The sequence below is a fragment of the Tupaia chinensis genome, unplaced genomic scaffold (genome assembly GCF_000334495.1).
Source record: "Tupaia chinensis unplaced genomic scaffold, TupChi_1.0 Scaffold000263_1, whole genome shotgun sequence".
Lineage (NCBI taxonomy): Eukaryota > Metazoa > Chordata > Mammalia > Scandentia > Tupaiidae > Tupaia > Tupaia belangeri.
Genome location: NW_006159743.1, coordinates 1,788,175 through 1,809,947, shown reverse-complemented (window position 1 = coordinate 1,809,947; position 21,773 = coordinate 1,788,175). Strand labels below are relative to the sequence as shown.

The window sequence follows — 21,773 nt, the reverse complement described above, 5'->3', positions numbered from 1 at the left end:
CGCCCCAGCGGCGGCGCGAGGCGAGCGCTACCGGACTCCAACCTCGCCTTCCCTTTTCGGAGAGGCGGGTCGGGGAGAGGTAAGGAAGCAGCGACTCGTTCGCAGCCAAGACCCCGAGAGGGGCCTGAGGAGGCCGGATGAGGGGAGTTAGGTGTTGAGAGCGTCCCTTAAGCAGCAAGGTCCCGGTTTTCGTCCGGGGTTTGCAGCAGGGGCTAAGGGAAGGGAAGGGAGGAGCCCAGGCGTTAGGAGCCCGAGACGTGGCAGCCAAGTGTACCCGCCGCCCGTCACCCGCGCCACCTCACACAGCCGTCTCTACACCACCCGACTTTGTCTAGCCGGCATCCTCAGCCCGCTTTCTCGCCATCGGGCCTCCGAAGCTAAAACGGGGCGCGGGGGTCTCCCCAACCGACCGAGGGCCGCGGGACCCGCCCGGCAGCGGGAGCAGAGCGCTGCTCCGCCGGAGAAAGTGTATTCGCACGGTTCGACTGTCGCCTCGAGAATCGCTTTTCTGGAAGGGGTGAAGGCGCCAAAGTGCGGGCCGAAGATTACTACTGCCTGTTCTTGCCCATTTCATTTGGGGAATTCGCGTTTATTATATTTTTTAAAATAAAACTTCTTTTAGTGTTTCGGGAAACTGCTCTTTTGTATTTCGTTTGTAAATTATTACCCACTCCTTGAAATTGGTCGTCAAGCAGCCTTCGGGAGAGAGACCATAGGCGCAAACCAAACAAAGCGGATTCAGCCCTGCGTCCTCAGTCCTCACCGGCAGAAAGGTGTGCGTTTTGTCAGCCGTTAAGAAGTTTGTTTTCTGTGTCAGCTGAGGTAATCCCATCTCTGAATGCACTGATGTTTTATATAAACATAAATAATCTTATTAACACACTCGGAAGATTTTTGTATAGTAAGAAAGTCATGTATAATTTGCTCTGGGTCATCAAAACCTAACTTACTGAACACTTTATATCCGCTCACAAAAATATACAATTAGCATTTTATTGCATTCATACAATGGGTGTAATGACTTGGATTAGAAACCAAGATTTGAATTCATGTTTTACCACTTACCATGATACCCTTGCACCAACCACTTAAACTTCACTATTTCCTCATTTCAGAATGAAAGTAGAGTGATAGAAATATCTTCTTGCCTAGCGTAATATCTGAGTTAAAATGCGTGGTACAGTGATGTTTCTCTTGGTAAATAAATAGAAGATACTCATTGCTTGCTGGAGTCGTTTTCTCCCCTTTTTTTTCAGTAAATTTATTGCACCTTTGTTGCCTTGATCTCATTAGTTCTTTACTCAAAGTCTGTTTTGTTTTACAGTATTTGTAGTTCTTTATATTTTTAGCTCAATAGTATGGATATTAAGACCCATTTTCTTTTTTAAAAAAAGAATTATTTTATCTTATGTATCATTTTTATTATTATTTAATTTGACCAGAGAGAGAGAGTGAGAACGTAAGTTGCCAGTTCTGGGTTTCTAACCATGGTCCACCAGTGCCCCAATCACCATGATACTTGCCAACACAAGACCTATTTTCAATGAATAAGGTATCATTAAATACCATTTATTTTTTAACTTTGCATTTATTTCCATTAACTTTCTTTCCTTTTTTTTTTTTTTGAGAGGTTTTTCCTGTAGGGCTCGTGCACTTGCCAGAAAGACAGACAGAAAGCGAGAAATCACCCTCCAGGGCAATGGCCACACCACAATCCCTTCTCTATTCTCCTCTCAGGATCTTGGGCACACACGCACACGTGCCTGGCGTAAGTTTAAGCCGCTAGGTCCAGGACTCAAAACGGCAGTCGACTATGTGGGAGTCCAGCAACATAGCCATTACTCTAACTGCTGGTTCCTATTTCTATTAACTTACTATGTTACTTTTCATTTCAATAATTATAATTCTGGTCCAAAAAATGATAGAAACTACTTTATAGAAACTCCTTTTTCTCTGCTGTTCCTTTTTTTTTTTTTTTTTGAGAGGTTTTTGGTATAGGGCACGTATGCTCACCAGAGAGACAAAAAGCAAGAAATCACCCCCCCCAGGGGAGATGAGCACACCACAATCCCTTCTCCATTCTCCTCTTGGGATCTTGGGCACGCACACACGCACCCACCATGAGTTTAGGCCACCAGGGCCAGGACTCAAACCGCAGTCGACTACATGGGAGTCCAGTGACATAGCCTTTACACCAACCCGCCCGGCAGCGGGAGCAGAGCGCTGCTCCGCCGGAGAAAGTGTATTCGCACGGTTCGACTGTCGCCTCGAGAATCGCTTTTCTGGAAGGGGTGAAGGCGCCAAAGTGCGGGCCGAAGATTACTACTGCCTGTTCTTGCCCATTTCATTTGGGGAATTCGCGTTTATTATATTTTTTAAAATAAAACTTCTTTTAGTGTTTCGGGAAACTGCTCTTTTGTATTTCGTTTGTAAATTATTACCCACTCCTTGAAATTGGTCGTCAAGCAGCCTTCGGGAGAGAGACCATAGGCGCAAACCAAACAAAGCGGATTCAGCCCTGCGTCCTCAGTCCTCACCGGCAGAAAGGTGTGCGTTTTGTCAGCCGTTAAGAAGTTTGTTTTCTGTGTCAGCTGAGGTAATCCCATCTCTGAATGCACTGATGTTTTATATAAACATAAATAATCTTATTAACACACTCGGAAGATTTTTGTATAGTAAGAAAGTCATGTATAATTTGCTCTGGGTCATCAAAACCTAACTTACTGAACACTTTATATCCGCTCACAAAAATATACAATTAGCATTTTATTGCATTCATACAATGGGTGTAATGACTTGGATTAGAAACCAAGATTTGAATTCATGTTTTACCACTTACCATGATACCCTTGCACCAACCACTTAAACTTCACTATTTCCTCATTTCAGAATGAAAGTAGAGTGATAGAAATATCTTCTTGCCTAGCGTAATATCTGAGTTAAAATGCGTAGTGATGTTTTGTTTCTCTTGGTAAATAAATAGAAGATACTCATTGCTTGCTGGAGTCGTTTTCTCCCCTTTTTTTTCAGTAAATTTATTGCACCTTTGTTGCCTTGATCTCATTAGTTCTTTACTCAAAGTCTGTTTTGTTTTACAGTATTTGTAGTTCTTTATATTTTTAGCTCAATAGTATGGATATTAAGACCCATTTTCTTTTTTAAAAAAAGAATTATTTTATCTTATGTATCATTTTTATTATTATTTAATTTGACCAGAGAGAGAGAGTGAGAACGTAAGTTGCCAGTTCTGGGTTTCTAACCATGGTCCACCAGTGCCCCAATCACCATGATACTTGCCAACACAAGACCTATTTTCAATGAATAAGGTATCATTAAATACCATTTATTTTTTAACTTTGCATTTATTTCCATTAACTTTCTTTCCTTTTTTTTTTTTTTGAGAGGTTTTTCCTGTAGGGCTCGTGCACTTGCCAGAAAGACAGACAGAAAGCGAGAAATCACCCTCCAGGGCAATGGCCACACCACAATCCCTTCTCTATTCTCCTCTCAGGATCTTGGGCACACACGCACACGTGCCTGGCGTAAGTTTAAGCCGCTAGGTCCAGGACTCAAAACGGCAGTCGACTATGTGGGAGTCCAGCAACATAGCCATTACTCTAACTGCTGGTTCCTATTTCTATTAACTTACTATGTTACTTTTCATTTCAATAATTATAATTCTGGTCCAAAAAATGATAGAAACTACTTTATCTCTGCTGTACCTTTTTTTTTTTTTTTTTGAGAGGTTTTTGGTATAGGGCACGTATGCTCACCAGAGAGACAAAAAGCAAGAAATCACCCCCCCCAGGGGAGATGAGCACACCACAATCCCTTCTCCATTCTCCTCTTGGGATCTTGGGCACGCACACACGCACCCACCATGAGTTTAGGCCACCAGGGCCAGGACTCAAACCGCAGTCGACTACATGGGAGTCCAGTGACATAGCCTTTACACCAACTGCAGGTCCCTCTATTGTACCTTTCAAAACTCTTCCCACAAGTACTTGGAAAATTTAAAGAACAGTCTTTATTTTATCACTGAGCATGTGTTTGGTTCAAAAACTCTGTATTCTTTTTTAGGGAAACAAGGAAGTAGAGAAATGAATTTTTTCTACCTGAGATTATAAACCTTTGATCTGCTTTCATTGCGTGTTAATAACACTATATTGACTAATACTTAGGAAGAAAGAGGTAAGGTTTTGTTTTCTGTGTTCAACTCTAAATATAGTTCAAGCTGATTTTTAAAAATTTTTAGTTTGCTGTAGGGCTCCTCTGCTGGAGAGGGATGCAGTTCAAGTGAGAAATTACCCTCCAGGGGGCATAGCCACTCCACAGTCACTTCTACTCTTCCATTCTCCTTAGGGATTTGGGCACTCATGTGTACAGGCCTGACTTGTTTTTTAAGCCACTGGATCCTTAACCCCAACTGCTCAGTTGGTCATGTTGGATTCAGCCACCTTAACTTTCATGTCACCTACTAGCCCAAAGCTAGATCATTTTCTATCTTTAATTTTTCTATTTTTGGAATATAAACTTTAAGATATCTGTAACTAGGCATTCAAGTAGTGTTTACCAAGAGAAACTCCCTTGTGGTATACATATTTATTAAAAGAATTATTTTAACTTTACTTATTTTAATTTGACTAGAGAGGGACACAGAGAGAGAAAATGAGAAAGTAAACTGCCAGGTCTGGGACTTGAACCGTGTTGGCCATTTGGGAGTCTGTTGCCTTTCACCACCATGCCAACTGCCAGCCCCTATAGTATGCATCTTAATTTGGGTTTTATGTTGTGCAAGAAGATAATTCTATCACTTTAGAAACTTACCATTTTCGTAGTTGGGTGAACAAATTTATTTGAAATGTTCTGTTGCTGTTTTATGATTATAAAAACTAGTTCAAAATGCCTAAAGATGGACCAGCAGTTAGCGTAATGGCGATGTCGCTGGACTCCCACGTAGTTGACCGCAGTTCAATTCCTGGGCCCGGTGGCTTAAACTCAGGCCGGCCGCGTGTGCGTGCGTGCCCAAGATCCCCAGAGGAGAATGGAGGAGAAGGGATTGCGGCGTGGCCATCCCCTCTGGGGGGTGATTTCTCGCTTTCTGTCTCTCTGTCTGTCTGGTGAGCGCACGCGCCCTATAGCAAAAACCTCTCCAAAAAAAAAAGGAAAAAAAAGGCCTGAAGAGATACATGAAAAGAAAACATTCCATCATTCTTTCCAGCAGGTCCTAATTTACTATCTTTCTATTATTCTCTAAAATGCCCTTATATACCTTGATAAAAATCTCAAATCAAGACAGATACATGACTTTGTCTATACTAGAAACTACATAAAAAACAAACTTTACTTCTCAATTGATTCTGTAAGTCTGAGAACTGTATGTAAATGTTTATGGACTCTTGAGTGTCCTCAGGAATTTTAACCTATATACCTGAAACAGGTGACCCTTTAAATGGATTAGGACTTTACAGATGAACCATGAAATAGAGCAGAACTCTTGGGACATATATGAGTATATAATCTGAATTGTCTTGATAGGTAGACCTCATGCATTTATCATTTAAGAACTAGGATTTACATCAAGAAGTACTCCAATTTCCTCTTTTGAAATTATTTACTTAATTTTATTTGTTCATTTAATTTGACCAGAGAGAGAGAGAGGGAAAGTGAGAAAAGCTGCTGGTTCCAGGTCTCTAACCATGGTTGGCCACTTGAGAGTGTCCAGCACCTTAATCACCATGGCACCTGCTGGTCTCCAGAAGTACTCTAATTTCTTTTTTTTTTTTTTTAAGAATTATTTAGCTTTATTTATTCATTCATTCATTTTAATTTGACCAGAGAAAGAAAGAGAGAGAGAAAGTGAGAAAGCAAGCCACCAGGTCCAGGACTCGAATTGTGGTCAGCTTTGTGGGAGTGTCCAGCACCTTAACTGCCACACCGCCTGCTGGTCCCCAGTACTCTAATTTCTAGCATAAGCTTGACTATATGATTACCAGAACAAAAGTATTTTCCTGTCACCTATCACTTTTTTCTTTTTCTTTTTCTTTCTCTTTTTTTTTTCTTGCAGGGGGAAGGGGGCAGAGAGCTCACATGCTCACATAGAGGGGGAAAGCACCTCCTGTGGGATCTGGTCATGCTACAGTCCATTCTCCATTTCTCCATCCTGTTGGGATTTGGGGCATGCAGGCATAGGCACCCAGTGTTTTTCAAATTGTGCATTTGACCTTGTAGCATCTGGTGCTCTTAGCCACCAGGCCATGCGTCCAGCCCTTCCTTTCATTTTTTTACATTCCTTGGACACTCAACTACAAAGAATTTTAGAGTTCCAAAAGTCTTAAAAACAAATTATTTTATAGATTAGGAAGCTGAGCTGTAGACTATTGAATGGTCTTATAGGTTATATATATTTAAAACTAGAAACCTGTTTTTTCTGGCACCTAATCTATTTGATTACTCTGTGTGAGAGTCTACTGTTGGTTGTTGGAAAAGTCATGACACTTTTTTTTTAAAAGAATGTATTTATTTATTTATTTATTTCAATTTCACCAGAGAGGGAGAGAGAGGAGGGAAAGTGAGGAAGCAAGCTGCCAGGTCCCGAACTTGAACTGCAGTCAGCCATGTAGGAGTCCAACACCCTTAACCACCATGCCACCTGCCAGTGCCATGATACATTTTTCCCTAGAAATGACTTTCCCAATGACCCCATATTTTGGTTTAAACATTGATTTTCTAAATTCCACTGAGCATCTCTTTGTATGCCATATTATCAGATCAGATGGGTGATAAAAATAACCATAATTCTCATTTCTAGCCACTGACCAGAGTATGAACCTTGTTTATAAGGTTGATTTTTAGTTTTGCTACCAACTCTCAAAGTCATTTTGAAAAAGTGCCAAGAAAGCCTGAGAGCAAATTCTTTTTTTTTTTTTTTTGAGAGGTTTTTGCTATAGGGCGCATGCGCTGGCCAGACAGAGAGAAACAAAGAGACAGAAAGCGAGAAATCACCCCCAGGGGGGATGGCCACACCACAATCCCTTCTCCTCCATTCTCCTCTCAGGATCTTGGGCACGCACGCACACACGTCCGCCATGAGTTTTAAGCCACCGGGTCCGGGACACAAACTACGGTGGACTATGTGGGAATCCAGCGACATAGCCATTACACTAACTGCTGGTCCCGAGAGCAAATTCTTTTAAAAGTAGAGAGAAGTGGGAACCAGCAGTTAGCGTAATGGCTATGTCGCTGGACTCCCATGTAGTTGATCGCGGTTCGCATCCCGGTCCTGGTGGCTTAAAACTCACGCCAGGCGCGTGTGCATGTGTGCCCAAGATCCCGAGAGGTGAATGGTGGAGAAGGAATTGCGGCCTGACCATCCCCTCTGGGGGGTGATTTCTCGCTTTCTGTCTCTATGTCTCTCTCTGTCTGGCAAGCGCACACACCCTATAGCAAAAAAACCTCTCCAAAAAAAAAAAAAAAATAGAGAGTAGTGTGATTAGCAGGTGGTGTGTTGGTTAAGGTGCCGGACTCCAACATGCCAGGCCATGGTTCAAGTCCCAGACCCAGTGACTTGAAAATGATGCTCATCACATTTGTGTGCATGCCCAAAATCCCAGAAAGAGTGGAGGAGAAGGGATTGTGATATGGCCATCCTCCCTGGGGCGGGGGGAGGGGGTGATTTCTCACTTTCCCTCTCACTGTCTCTCTTTTTCTGGCAAGCTTATGAGCCCTATGGCAAAACCTTTTTTTAACAAAAAGTAGCAAGTAGATCAGTGATATATCACCAACAGTCTTTACTTCCCAGACCCATAGTTAACTTTAATCATTTCTATACTCTTTCCTACTACAACCAGATGTGATCTTAGGATCCTTCTCAGTAACTCATTTGTATTAGCTGCTGGAATTAGTTTGCAAAAATAAAATTGATTTTCTATTCCTGATAGAGGGGTTGTAAAATTTATGCGGTAAATGAGAGATTAGACTGAAACTCTACTTCTTACTCTATCTTTGGTTATTGAGCTGTCAGTCTGTTTGAATTGTTAGTATTATTTTAAAGTTCATTGGCTAGTAATAGGCAAAGAGTTTGAAAATTCTGATTGTTGTATGTTACTATTTAGTACATGAAATGTAAGTTTTATTGGGATCAACTACAAATTCTAAGCATGCCTAAAGTTTTCATTGGTCCCTTTTGGCTTTGATAGCAAAAATTTACTCAAATTACCTCAAACAGTGGGGAGATTATAAAGATTAACATAGAGTTATGTGAGAGATATAGCCAGGAAAATTCAGAAACAACTCTGACACTGATAGCCAAACTAGAAGTGGGCGCAAGGCCAGAAACCTCAAGAGCAAGATTTTATTTTTTTCGGCTTTTGTTTTGTTTAGAGACAAGGTCTCACTTATGTTGTCCAAGCTGGCCTCTAAATCAATCCTCCTGCCTCAGCCTTTTAAGTAGCTAGAATTATAGACATGCCCTACCATGCCCTGCTAACTACAGGAATTCTTGACTCTTCTGTTGTTTAACTATACAAATGCATCATCTATGTATCACCAGTTTGTCTCTCACTACTAGTTCATTTAGTCATTTTCTCTATTCTTTATCTTTCTATCTGTTTACATGTAATCATAGTTCTCTTATAACATGAACTTGCCTCATGGCTGTGATACTACTCTGTAACTTTTCTTTCCACATGCTTTTTGTTTCAGTGTCTGCTAATACTTGAATCTTGAATTTTCACAGTCCTAATTTTTAAAGGTTCATCTTTTCACATGAGGTCATTTTATTTGTTTCTGTTTACCCCAAAATTGAATTTGGCCACCACCCTTGACCCAGTCAGAAATGACCAAGGGGATTTTTTTTAACCATAGGGTGCATGTGCTCACTAGAGAGAGAGAGACACACACACACACACACACAGAAAAGGAAAGTGAGAAATCACCCCCTTCCCCCAGGAGCAGATTGACCATGCCACAGCCCTTTCTCCTCATTCTTATCCTGAGATTCTGGGCACACATGCATACATGCCCAGCGTGAGTTTCAAGCTACTGGGTCTGAAACTTGAACTGCATTTGGCCATGTGGGAGTCCAACACCTTAGCCACCAGAAATCACCCCCAGGGGGAGATGGACACACTGCAATCCCCTCTCCTCTATTCTCCTCTCAGGATCTTGGGCACACACGCACATCCACCCGGCATGAGTTTAAGCCACCGGGTCCAGGACTCGAACCATGGTTGACTACATGAAAGTCCAGCGACATAGTCATTCCGCTAACTGCTAGTCCCCAGATCACTTTTTCTTAAAGTTTATTTATTTCTTCTGTAAGAGAGAGATACACACACAGAGAAAGGCACTCTTAACAGGGTTTTTTTTAATTGTATTTGTTTGTTTGTTTATTTGCTACAGGGTATATGAGCTTGCCAGAGAGAGACAGAAAGGGAAATAGAGAGAAAAGAGAAAGCATCCCCTCCCTAGGAGGCATGGCCAGACCTCAATCTCTTCTCATTTGTTTTGGGATTTTATGCATGTAGGTACATGTGCCCGGCATGTTTCTCAAACTGATGGTTCCAGGACTCAAACTAGTCAGTCGTATGGAATCCAGCCACCATAACCACCATGCCATTGATTAGCCCCCAACAGGGTTTTCATGCCACAATCCACTCCTGGCCTAAGCCAGCCAGGATCATGAGTGTGCACTTGGCCATCTATTATGTACAGAGATACCTCAAAACATGAATTCAGGGTCTTCCCATATGGGCTCAGCATCATGGAGTATTGTGTTCCTGCTGTGCCACTATGCCTGACTAGATCAGACTTAAACTTTTGTTTTTCTTGGGTTGTTGCTGGTGGGTGCATGCACTCACCCAAGAGGAGAGAGACAGAAATAGCAAATGAGAAAATAACCCCCAAGAAGGGATGGCCATGTTGTAAACCCTTCTCTCCCATTCTCCTCTTGGGATTTTGGGCACACACATACATGTGCCCGGTGTGGTTTTCAACCCACCAGGTCCAGGACTTGAACTATGGTAGGCCATGGGAATCCATGGGAATTCCCACTTTAACTGTGGTAGGCCATGATAGGCTATGAGAATACAACTGCCTTCTCCACCAAGCCATCTCCTGGCCCTCACACTTTAACTTTTAATTACTGTAAGAAATTTATGTAGGAAGTAAAACATGAAACTAATTTGATTTACAAGATTGTTTATCCAGGAAACAACCTATTAATTTTGGTAGCATTAAACGGTTAGCTGTGGGCCTACCTCATGGGCCTGGTGGTTAAGGCAGCCAATCCCATATGGCTGGCCATATGGATCCTGGGTCAAACTGAGTACACTGAGTGTGCACACATGTCCATTTTCCTGGGTGACTGGAAGACTTGAGAGCAAGGGGCTGTAATGTGATGAAACTCTGTTGAAGAGGCTTGTCTCACTTTCATGAAAAAAGTAAAATAATTTTTAAAAAATCAGTCTTTCCACTTACAAAAAAGTATGTGTGTGTATATATATATAGTGTGTGTGAGTGTGTGTGTGTGTATATATACACACACAGACATATATATATATATATATACACACACACACATGTTTTAAGGTTTTTGCCATAGAGCATGAGTGTTTGCCAGAGAGACAGAGACAGAGAGAGAAACAGAGGAAAAGTGAGAAATCATCTCACAGGGTGGATGGTCATACCACAGTCACTTCTCCTTTATTCTCTTCTCAGGATTTTAGGCACACACACACACACACACACACGCATGCCTGGTGTGATTTTCAAGTTGACAGATCCAGGACTCAAACCACAGTTGACCATGTGGGAGTCCAGCGCCTTAACCACTATGGTACCTGCTTGTCCCTGAAGTATATTTCTATTCACTATAAGATATGATACATTTCACTTAATTTTCACCAAGAGATAACGAATTACCATTTTAGGATGGTAAAATATGTCCTGGTCACAAGTCAATTATTATGTGGTTTTTCAGCTTATTGTATATGATGTATGTTCATTTTATTACAATTACCAGCCCTATTTACTTAATATGTCATTTTAATTAAGTTAATAATAAGACTGTATATATTCCTAAATTTTCATTTATAGGCTTTTAAGGCTTTTGTGTTTTCTTTTCATGTTTTAAACAGGTCAGAGGCCAGAGTGAATGGACTGCTATCTTAAACAAGCCAAAAATCTGTTGTAACCTTTATTTAATACTATTTAAATGAAGAAAGATAAAAGAAAGTCCAGAATTCCAACTGACAATGATACTATTCAGACATTGGTGAATATGTCACTCAATCCAAGTCGACCTTCTTCATCAGAGGTAAGGAAGTTTTTTTGTAAAATATAAGAAAAACTTGCCTATCATTGTTTTTGAAGCTTTGACAATGCAAATTATGAATTACAGGGGTTGGCAGGTGGTATGGTGGTTAGCGGTGCTGGACTCCCACATGGCCAACCATGGTTTGAGTCCTGAACCTGGCAGCTTGTTTTCTTGTTTTCCCTTTCTCCCTCTCTCTCTCTTTCTTTCTCTCTCTCTCTGTCTCTCTCGTGTCTTACTCTGGTCAAATTGAAAATACCAGTAGTGATAAATAAAATAAAGGAAAAAATTCTTTAAAAAATATGAATTACATAAATTGTTAGCTGTTGACTCCACCGTGATTCCCTCTTCCTGTATTCCATTGTCTGATTACACTTGTGTCTCTAGCCCACTTCCTCTAATACCCCAGTAGTTCTGGGACCTCCAGTGCATTGACCTTATACCTTACTCAAGTGGCAATGACTTTGCTAGCTGACTTCAATTCCATAGGACAGCCTCGGTCACTCCCTTGCACATCATTTTAACTCCTTGCTCTTCTCTTGCTGCATAGTATTGTATTCCTTTCACAAAACAGCAACCCCATTAATCCATTTCTCCACCTATTCTCCACCTACCCCTAAGCAGCTGAACATGGCTGGAAAAAATATACCAGGACTTTAAGTTCATTACCTTAAATGTCAAGCAAAATCTTTACTGGTTGGTGGTCATATTACAACCACTCATTCATTCACTCTTCCACTCTTCTAGACAAGTGTTTTATACCTTCTCAAATCTCTAGTCCCCTTCCCCCATTTTCTCTTAAACCAATTCCAGTCAAGCTTTTACCTTCACTGCTCTCCACCAAGACTGCTCTTGTTAAATTCACCTCTTTATTATTAATCTATTAGTTAATTCTGATCCTAAACATACTTGATGTATCTGAGCACAATAGTTGACACCATAAATTTTTCTTTCTTTTCTTTTCTTTTCTCTTCTCTTCTTTTTTCTTTCTTCCTTCCTTTCTTTCTTTCTTTCTTTCTTCTTTTTAACTTCAGGCATTACCAGTTTAATTACCTGCTAGATCATCAGATGGAAACATGTGGCAAGCAAATGGAAACACAGTTCATAAACTTAGAGAGGCAAGCATATTTTAGAAAAGTTTAGGTTTAGACATTCACCAGGCTGGACAATTTTTTAACATTTAAAATAAAACTTTTTGTCATGAAAAACAAAGCCATACATTAAAACAATTCCATTCCGGAATTGTCCAAATTATTATTATTTTTTTATTTTTATTTTTTGGAGAGATTTTCACTATAGGGCGCGTGCGCTCGCCAGACAGACAGAGAGAGACATTGGAGACAGAAAGCAAGAAATCACCCCCCAGGGTGGATGGTCATGCCGCAATCCCTTCTCCTCCATTCTCCTCTCGGGATCTTGGGCACGCACGCACACGCGCCCGGCGTGAGTTTTAAGCCACCGGGTCCGGGACTCGAACCGCGGTTGACTACGTGGGAGTCCAGCGACATAGCCATTACGCTAACTGCTGGTTCCCTCCAAATTATTTTTTAAACACAATTAAATTTTTGTTACATTTCTTTAAATGTCAAGTTGTTTTGTTTTTTTTTAGCAAATCTATCCAAAATATTGTTTCCATTTAGAACTGAGTTTGTGTTAGTGTAGCCTAGAATCAGTTCCATCAGGTAACCTTTCTTTAAGCCCTAATGGTTAACTTCCCTTTAAAATGTGTATCTCTTAATTAAATTGTCATTCTCAAAGATATTCTGGAGGAACAATTATGAATTAAACACTTACAAATTATTCTTCACTTGTGTTATAGTGTAGCAATTTATCATCTAACCCATAATGGTCTATCAGTTGAGTAAGGCTTAGTTTCTTGTTCTCTCAGACATAACTGACTGTAACTCATAAAGCAACAGCTGGCTATAGTTTCTCCTCTTCTTTATTAACAACTGTAATTGAGACAGGTCATTCTTTGATCTATACATTTTGACTAGTTTTAGCCTCTGAAGAAGATCTTTTTTCTCCTGTACCTGCTTCACCAATTTTGCTTTTTCTTCATCTAATGCTTGTTTAGGATAACTGTCCTTCAAAAAATTATTTTGGAGAACATCTGTATCAAGTGATTTTTGATTCACATGCACTGATATTCTTGAAGTCATTTTTGAAAGGTGCATTTTCTTCAAACTTGCTGTCTGTGTGTTTAAAACTTTCTTGAAATTCCAAGCAGTTTTCTTCTATTAAAGATACTGGTTTCTCTGAAAAGGTCTGACTACTTTCTTCATTCTCTACTTTAAGATGCTTTACCACACAGTAATGGGAATTAAATGAAGACCTTGTTTTCCTTCATTTTCCTGTGGCACTCACAGGTTGTTTTCTTGAACTATTTGTATAGGGTGAGGGTGTATTCACCCAGGCCTGTGGAGTGGTGGGTACAATCACAGATGAGTCTGAAGGACTTTCCATCTTGAAAATGAAATCTTGGCTTACCTCTCCCTCTGCCATGCCCAAATGCCTCTTTCTTGACTTTAGTCTTTCACTTGGCTTCTAGCATAAACATTATCTTGGTTTTCTTTCTACTTCCCTGGTTATTCATTCTCAGTCTTCTTTGCTGAGTCTTCGTCTTCTTTCTGACCTCCTACTATTGGAGTATATTAGAGTTCAGCTCTTTTTTTTCATCTCTGCACTTATTCTTTGGTGTTCTTACCCAGTCAAGTAGATTTAAATACCAACTTCATACTAAGGATTTTCAAATTTATATCTCTATCCTAGTCTACTTTCCCAAACTCCACATTCATATTTATGATTGATTGATTGATTTTTGAGAGGTTTTTGCTATAGGGCGCGTCACTCGCCAGAAAGACAGAGACAGAAAGCGAGAAATCACCGCCTGGGGAAACGGCCACACCACAATCCCTTTTCCTCCATTCTTCTCTCAGGATCTTGGGTATACACACACATGCGCCCAGTGTGAGTTTAAGCCACACTGGTGGTGGCCTAAATGGCCTAAACTCGAACCGCGGTCAACTACATTGGAGTCCAGCAACATAGCCATTATGCCATCTGCCGGTCTGCACATTCATATATATGTATATTCAGCTAACAATCAGGCTGTCAGAAAAGTCATGACACATTTTTACATATAAAAACATTAAAAAAAGACAGCTCAATATTTGACACATCCACTTCTCCAGTGGACATCTCAAATTTAACATGTCTTTAAATGGATCTTTTCTCTAACCCAAAACCTGTACTACCCATGACTTTCCTCATCTCAGGTGATGATAAGTCTGTTTTTTTGGTATCTGAAGCCAAAAGCTTTAAAGTCATACTTGATTCTTCTTGCATACTTGACTCTTCTACTTGACTCTTTTCTCTTGAACTTTACTTCCAGTGGATTAACTCTAGCTTCAAGACATATTCAAACTCTGACTACTTTTCATCACTTCTATTGCTAGCACATTGGTGTGAGCCGCCATCATCTCCCACTGTAATTATTCCAACAGCTTCATAATAGTTTTCCTTTTCTTCCCTCTTATACTTTATTTTGGCTCTTATATCTTTAACCCAATAATTAAATTTAGAAACTTAAAAATAATTCATTATGAGTGTTCTGATATAATGCAATATGAAATACATGGCACCATTCATCAAATATTCTTGCTCCAGATAGTTAACCCGTGTCATTTGAAAGCTATACACTTAACAGTTTATAGGTGATGCAGAGGTTGAAGAAATAAGTTAAATGATACCTTTGAGATAATGAGGTAATTTCAGAATGTAGAACATTCTATAGGACAACTGGCCTATCTCTTTAAAAAAGCAATGCCATGAAGAGTTTAAAAAAAAAAAAAAAAACAGGTTTGGAAAATTCTTCCAGATTAAAGTTTTTCAAATACAGGATAACCAAATGCAATGTGTAATCCTTAATTGAATTTTAGACTGTAAAAACATTTTGAAGACAATTGGGAAAACTTGAATATGGACTGCCATTAGTTGACATTAAAGAATTGTTAATTTTCTTATATATAAAAATGGGGAGCCAGCCAGTGGCACAGCAGTAAAATACAATGCCCTGTGGGACTGACTTTCCTGACTAGTTCCAGGAGCTCTCCTCGATGCACCAGGCATGTGCTGCCCATGATTCAGGGTTGGTTGGGGCTCAGGGTGAATCACAGCATCAGGACCCTGTTGCAGATACAGTCTCTCAGTCTTGCACATGGAAGAAAGAAATAAACCAAAAAAAAGTTAACTTTTTTAGAAAATGAAAATGGTATTGTAATTATGTTAGAAAAGTCTTTAATTTAGAAGATAAATGAAAAGTATTTGGGGATATAGCATTATGATGTGTCTTTGAATATTTCATTGAGAGAGGAGAGTGGGAAAAAAGTAAACATGGCATGGCAAAATGTTAACTTTTGAACCTAAATAGCAGATATTTGGACACTCATGGTATTCTTTTTTTATTCGTATGTGTATTTAACATTTTTCATATTAAACAAAAATTCATCATGCTTCTATTAAAACTTTGCACTGGCTTTCTGTGTTTATAAAGGGAACACCTTGTATGGGTTGAACATTCCTAATCAAAAAATCCAATATCTTGGGAATAGCAGATGGAATAGTGGTTACATCACTGGACTCCCATGTAGTTAACAGCAGTTAAAGTCCCGGACCTAGCGGCTTGAGGTTCATGCTGGGCTATCTCTCTGGCAAGCACATATGTCCTATATCAAAAATCTCTCTTAAAAAAAAGAAATCCGATATCTGAAATACTCTAAAATGTGAAACTTTTGAGCACTGACATGATGCCACAAGGGGAAAATATCATACCTGACCTCATATGACTGTTTATAGGCAAAATGCTGTATTACACAAATACTGTATAAAATTACCTTCAGGCTATGTATATAAGGTGTATATGAAATCTAAATTAATTTCGTGTTTAGACTTGTGTGCCGTCCACAGGATAGCTCATTATGTATGATGCTATAGTAATGTGCTGCTAAAGAGAAGCTCTGCCCCATGTAAGTGACAACTGTGATTCAAATCCCTGGTCTGGTCAGCCCGAAAACATGCCAGGCACACACACAAGTGCCAGAATCCAACAGGCTGGAGGACTCTAGGAACGATCTGGGTGTGACCACACCCTGTAGAGGATGCTCCTCCCTCTCTGTCTCTCTCACGTACACATAGGCAGGCTCTATCATGAATGAAGGAAAAAAATTTTTGTTTACTGTATATGTAAATATCTCAAAGTTAAAAAAAAATCCAGGAAACAAAACCAAACTGCTTCTAGTCCCAGGCATTTCTGATAAGAATACCAGTTTATAATCTCCCAGAAGGCCATCCGTAATTTATTTCTCTTGTCATTTCCTTATTTTTCTTATCTCCTACTATTCTCTTCTCCATCCTAGCTGCTTCAGTTATAGGGGCATGCTCTCATCTCAGCTTTTGCTTTATCTCTTCCTGGAAGTCTTTCCCTCTAAGTCTTCACTTGGCTAATTTCTTCTTTTTCTTAAGTCTTTATTCATATCTCATCTGAAGAGATGGGTCTTGTCCTAACTATTTAAAACTGCAATCTTCTTCATCTCTCATATTCCCAGTCTTCCTTGGTTTACTTTACTTACTCTTTTCTCCTAGTAATCACCCTTTTTTTATATTCCATGTAACCTATTAGCATTCTGTATTTATTTTTTTTATTGTCTATATTCTTCACAGACTAGAGCCAGGGCTAGTCTGAAGTAAATGAGGTACTTGCAGCAGCTACACAATTTAAGGGGACACCACTTTTTGTTTTTAATTAAAATGAATGCAAGAAATCCATGATGAAGATACTCAGATTTGAAGTAAGGATAATATCTTATGTCTAACCATTTGAAGCCTGAGGCAAAAGGAAAAATCGGTGCCCTCCTATAATATATACTTTTAAATCTATTTGTTAAATAGCTTGTGGCTTTAGTGAAAATGTTATTAATTGTTTCCGTCAAAGCCAGGAAAGTAAGATTATAGTAAATGGAGTTTAGATGTAAATAGAATATTTAAACTTAAGTAATATGAATTGGGGAACCAGCAGTTAGCGTAATGGCTATGTCGCCGGACTCCCACGTAGTTGACCGCGGTTCATGACCCGGACCCGGTGGCTTAAACTCACGCCAGGCTCGTGTGCGTGCGTGCGTGCCCAAGATCCCGAGAGGAGAATGGAGGAGAAGGGATTGCGGCATGACCATCCCCCCTGGGGGGTGATTTCTCACTTTCTGTCTCTATGTCTCTCTCTGTCTAGCAAGCGCATGCGCCCTGTAGCGAAAACCTCTCCAAAGAAAAACTTAAGTAATATGAATTGTAATACATATAATTTTTAATAAATATACTTATGACTTTTTCAACTATTTTAGTATTCTGGGAAATAACTACTAAGATGAATTTTTTAGGAAAGGCATATATAAATACGTAGTTCAAGAAATATTTTCCCATTGTAAAATAGTAATACATTTATATAAAAGAAGGTCGTATTTACTTCAAACTTCTTAAGGTTTTACAAATATATAACAGTATAGCTAGGAAACAGTCTTTTAACTGATCTAGTGTTCAAAATGCAGCATATGGTAAACTTCACTATCAGATCTATACAAACATTTTAAATATTTCACCATCAAAAGTATAGAAGTAATTTACTTGTTTATGAAAACAACTTAAGCAAAACCTTCAGTTGAAGAACAATTTTTATTTCCTATAAAATTACTACTAATAATAGGTCATATACAAACCTTTAAAGAGTCCTTAGACATTTAATATTGCAGTAGAGTATAATAATTTAAATTCTTGGACTTCTTTTTTTTTTTTTAAGAGAGATTTTTTCCTAGGGTGTGTGTGTTCTCCAGAGAGAAAGACAGAAGGCAAGAAATAACCACCCATGGAGGATGGCCATGCCACAGTCCCTTCTCCTTCATTCTCCTCTTGGGGCCCATAGATACATGCCCCCGGTGGGAGTTTGAAGCCTCTGGGTCTAGAACTCCATCTGCAAGCTGCTATGTGGGCATCCAGCGATGTAACCATTACGCCATCTGCTGGTTGCAATGCTTGGACTTTTAATATGTAGTGGATATCAACTTTATTAAACTAAAAGATTATTTAGACTGTATTTTGCAGTAATAGTTTAGTGTCTATTGTTGTATTATGATTCTAAATAGAAAGATTCTAAGCAAGGTTATAACAAAACATCAATAGAAAAGTAGATAGTTATATGTTACCATAGACAAGCTATAGACATGCCCCATGTAAGAACAACCATTCCTTTCCCCATCATTGGTCAGTTGTCACAGTTCAAGTCCCGAACATAGTGGCTTAAAACTAACATCAGGCATGTGTATGTGTGAGCGCCCAAAATCCCAAGAGGAGAGCAACAGAGAAGGGATTGCATTGTGGCCACCCCCCCCGGGGGGGGGTGATTTCTTGCTTACTTTCTCTCAATGTCTCTCCAGCGAGCGCACGTGCCATATAGCATGAACCTCTCTTAAAAAAGAAAAAAAAAGGAAGAAAGAAAGCTGATTTCAGAGCCAGCAAGTGGCATGGTGGTTAAGGCAATTGACTCCCTCTTTCCTGTTGTCTGTCTTTCTCTGTGTGTGTGTGTCTTTCTCTCTGGTGAACACACATGCCCTATAGCAAATTAGAATAATAATAAATAATTCTAAGGGGAAAAAACAATAAAGAAAGCAAGTCTTGGCACTCTGCTGTTCTTACTATAAACAAGAAGAATGCCATATGTCAAAGATGTTGAAGTAATCTAGGAGACACAACTGTGGCTTTTTTTTCCAAGCAAGGAAAATGTGCTCCAAGTGCCAAGGAGATTACTTAAAAACAAATTTTTGGTTTTCCATTTTTCTTTTTGTATAAATAAATATATTACATATTTATTTCAGCTTTGTTAATTAAATTTAATCTATAGGACAAATTATTTCTTTTCACTTTAAAAATATTTTAACTAACGTTCTTCTCAATTTATTCAGTTGGTGGAACTTCATGTTTTTTATGTCCCTGAGGGATCATGGAACTACAAGTTAAATACCATTTCAATAGACGTTGTTAACAAATTCATTTCAGCTGGATTTATAAGGCAAGTGTTTTGTGATCATGTGAAAAAGAATATTGTTTTTCTGCAGAGAAAAATGCTTTCCAGAGATTTAAAAATTATAATTGGAAAATGTCTTATCTATGTGATAGATCCATCCCTTAACTTAATGAATACTATCAATAAATAGTGCTATATAATAGTTAAATCTAACAGTGCTATAGGAAGAGATGTCAGCTGACTCTAATGTTGCCACCCAATAAACAATGTACACAACCTGTGTATTACAATGGTTACACACAAAGAGACCTAAGGAGCCCGTTATCTGAAATGAAAAATCTGTCAGAGACCCTGTCTAATAGTTAAAGCAATATATCCACAATGCCTTTTTCTCTGGACTGTTTAAAAATACAAAGAACCTACATATACGTGTTTTATGTATATACACATAGACACATATGTGTGTGTTTTCACATGTACAGGAACATACCTGACTCTAATCTGACCACCTGTTTTTTTCTCTCTTGAGCATGCTTCTCTTCCTAATCTTCCCTGTCACTTTCTTCAGCCACATCAGCCTCCTTTCTGTTCTGAAACACATCCGACATGCCTACCTCAGGACCCTTGTACTTACTATTCCTTTGTCTAGAATGTATTTTCTGCCCTTACCAAATGTCCTCTCATCTCCTTTAGGTCTTTATTCAAAAATTACTTTTTTTGTGTAGATATTATCCGATCAGTGTATTTTAAATCATAGGTATATAGTGTCTTGAGTAATATTTTTTTTACTTATTTACTTTGTTATTTTTTCTCTCTCATTACCAGATTATACAGTTTATGAGGATAGATATTTTTGTCAGTTTTGCTGGTTGCTGTATTGCCATCCCTTTGAACAATATCGGACACATGTAGATACTTAATAAATATTTGTTGATTAAATGAATAAATTATCTAATATTTCCTATAAGATCCTGGAAAAAAAGAACCCAGAACAATAGCATAATTGATGGCTTTACTTTTAGACACAGAGGAATCAAGTATCCCTAATGAGCAAAGATGTGGAGTCTAACATTTGATCATTAAAGAGTATTTTAAGAACTAGCTGCTCCTGCCAAACTTCCAAAATAATTATCTATGGCTAACTCATTATTTAATGTTTGTATAAAAATTTATAAATTCCAGAGCAAAATTTTGTTTGAATAATTAAATAATAAAATAAAGAACATTTGTAAGGCTTGCCCCATAGCCCTCTGCTTAAAGGAGTTGAATCACACGTGACCCAGATCCCACGTCCTCAGTAACTTGAAAAAACATAATGGGTGCCTGTGTGTGGATGCCAAATCCCAGCAGGATGGAGAAATAGATAAGAGATCATAGTGGGATAATCATGCTCATGGAGCGCTTTCTCCCTATCCATCTGTTTCTTTCTGGAAAGTGCACATGCCCTCTGGCAATTAAAATGGACTTCTTTTTATAAACTCTGTTCATTTTCATAATTTTAAAAGGCAAACTTTGTCTTTTTTTTTTTTTAACTTTTGCTAGTGGTCACATGAGCTTACCAGACAGATAAATGGAGACACAGAGGGAAAAGAAAAGGGAGAAAGCACCCTTCCATGGGAATAGCCACACCACACTCCCTTCTCCTTTTCTCCATCCTTTCAGAAGTTGAGGCACCTAAACACATGCATCTAGCATGTTTCTCAAGCTGCTGGGTCTGGTATTCATACCACGGGGTTGTCCATGTGGGATCCAGTTGCTTTAACCACCAGGCCACAGAGCTGGCCTAATCATTTATTTTAGAAAATACTGGGTTGTTGGAAAAGTGATGATGCTTTTTTTTTTTTTTTTAAGAGGTTTTTCTATAGGACGGGTGTGCTAGCCAGAAAGACAGACAGAGACAGAAAGAGAGTGAGAAATCACCCCCCAGGAGGGATGGCCATGCCGCAATCCCTTCTCCTCTATTCTCCTCTTGGGATCTTGGGCACACACGCACACATGCCTGGCATGAGTTTAAGCCACCAGATTCGGGACTTGAACCATGGTTGACTACATGGGAGTCCAGCAACATAGCCATTACGCCAACTGCTGGTCCCATCATGATGCATTTTTGCATAGAAAAGCATGTAATGACTTTCCTGACAACCTACTGTTTATTGAAAGCCTACAAGGTGCCAGGCAATGTAGAAACATAATGTATTAACAGGGCAGCAGATGGCGCAGTGGTTGTGTTGCTAGACTCCCACATGCCCGATCACAGTTCAAGTCCCAGACCTGGTGCCTTGAAGATCATGATTGGCACATGTGCACGCATGCCTAAAATCCTAGAAGAATGGAGGAGAAGGGATTGTGGTGTGACCATTCACCTTGGGGATTGATTTCTCATTTTCATTC

The 21,773-nt window shown here is 39.3% G+C and overlaps 1 protein-coding gene and 1 pseudogene across 11 annotated transcripts in view; one reads left to right on the top strand and one right to left on the bottom strand.

Annotated features, from left to right (window-relative positions):
• Nucleotides 1-7: 7 nt before the first annotated feature.
• Nucleotides 8-21,773, top strand: part of SPATA1 (spermatogenesis associated 1) — a 54,812-nt gene continuing 33,046 nt past the window's right edge. For 5 of the 11 annotated variants that reach the window (XM_027772267.1, XM_027772266.1, XM_014588175.2 and 2 more), the window contains exons 1-4: nt 2,206-2,596; nt 4,081-4,191; nt 11,139-11,317; nt 19,321-19,427. In XM_027772267.1, the coding sequence (XP_027628068.1) occupies nt 11,216-11,317; nt 19,321-19,427 (209 nt within the window). In that variant the 5' untranslated portion in view covers nt 2,206-2,596; nt 4,081-4,191; nt 11,139-11,215. Of the gene's footprint in view, nt 80-2,205; nt 2,597-4,080; nt 4,192-11,138; nt 11,318-19,320; nt 19,428-21,773 lie in introns of those variants that run through there. The other 6 variants (XM_027772263.1, XM_027772264.1, XM_027772262.1 and 3 more) reach the window with 6 other exon arrangements.
• Nucleotides 13,097-13,819, bottom strand: LOC102472394 (swi5-dependent recombination DNA repair protein 1 homolog pseudogene; annotated as a pseudogene).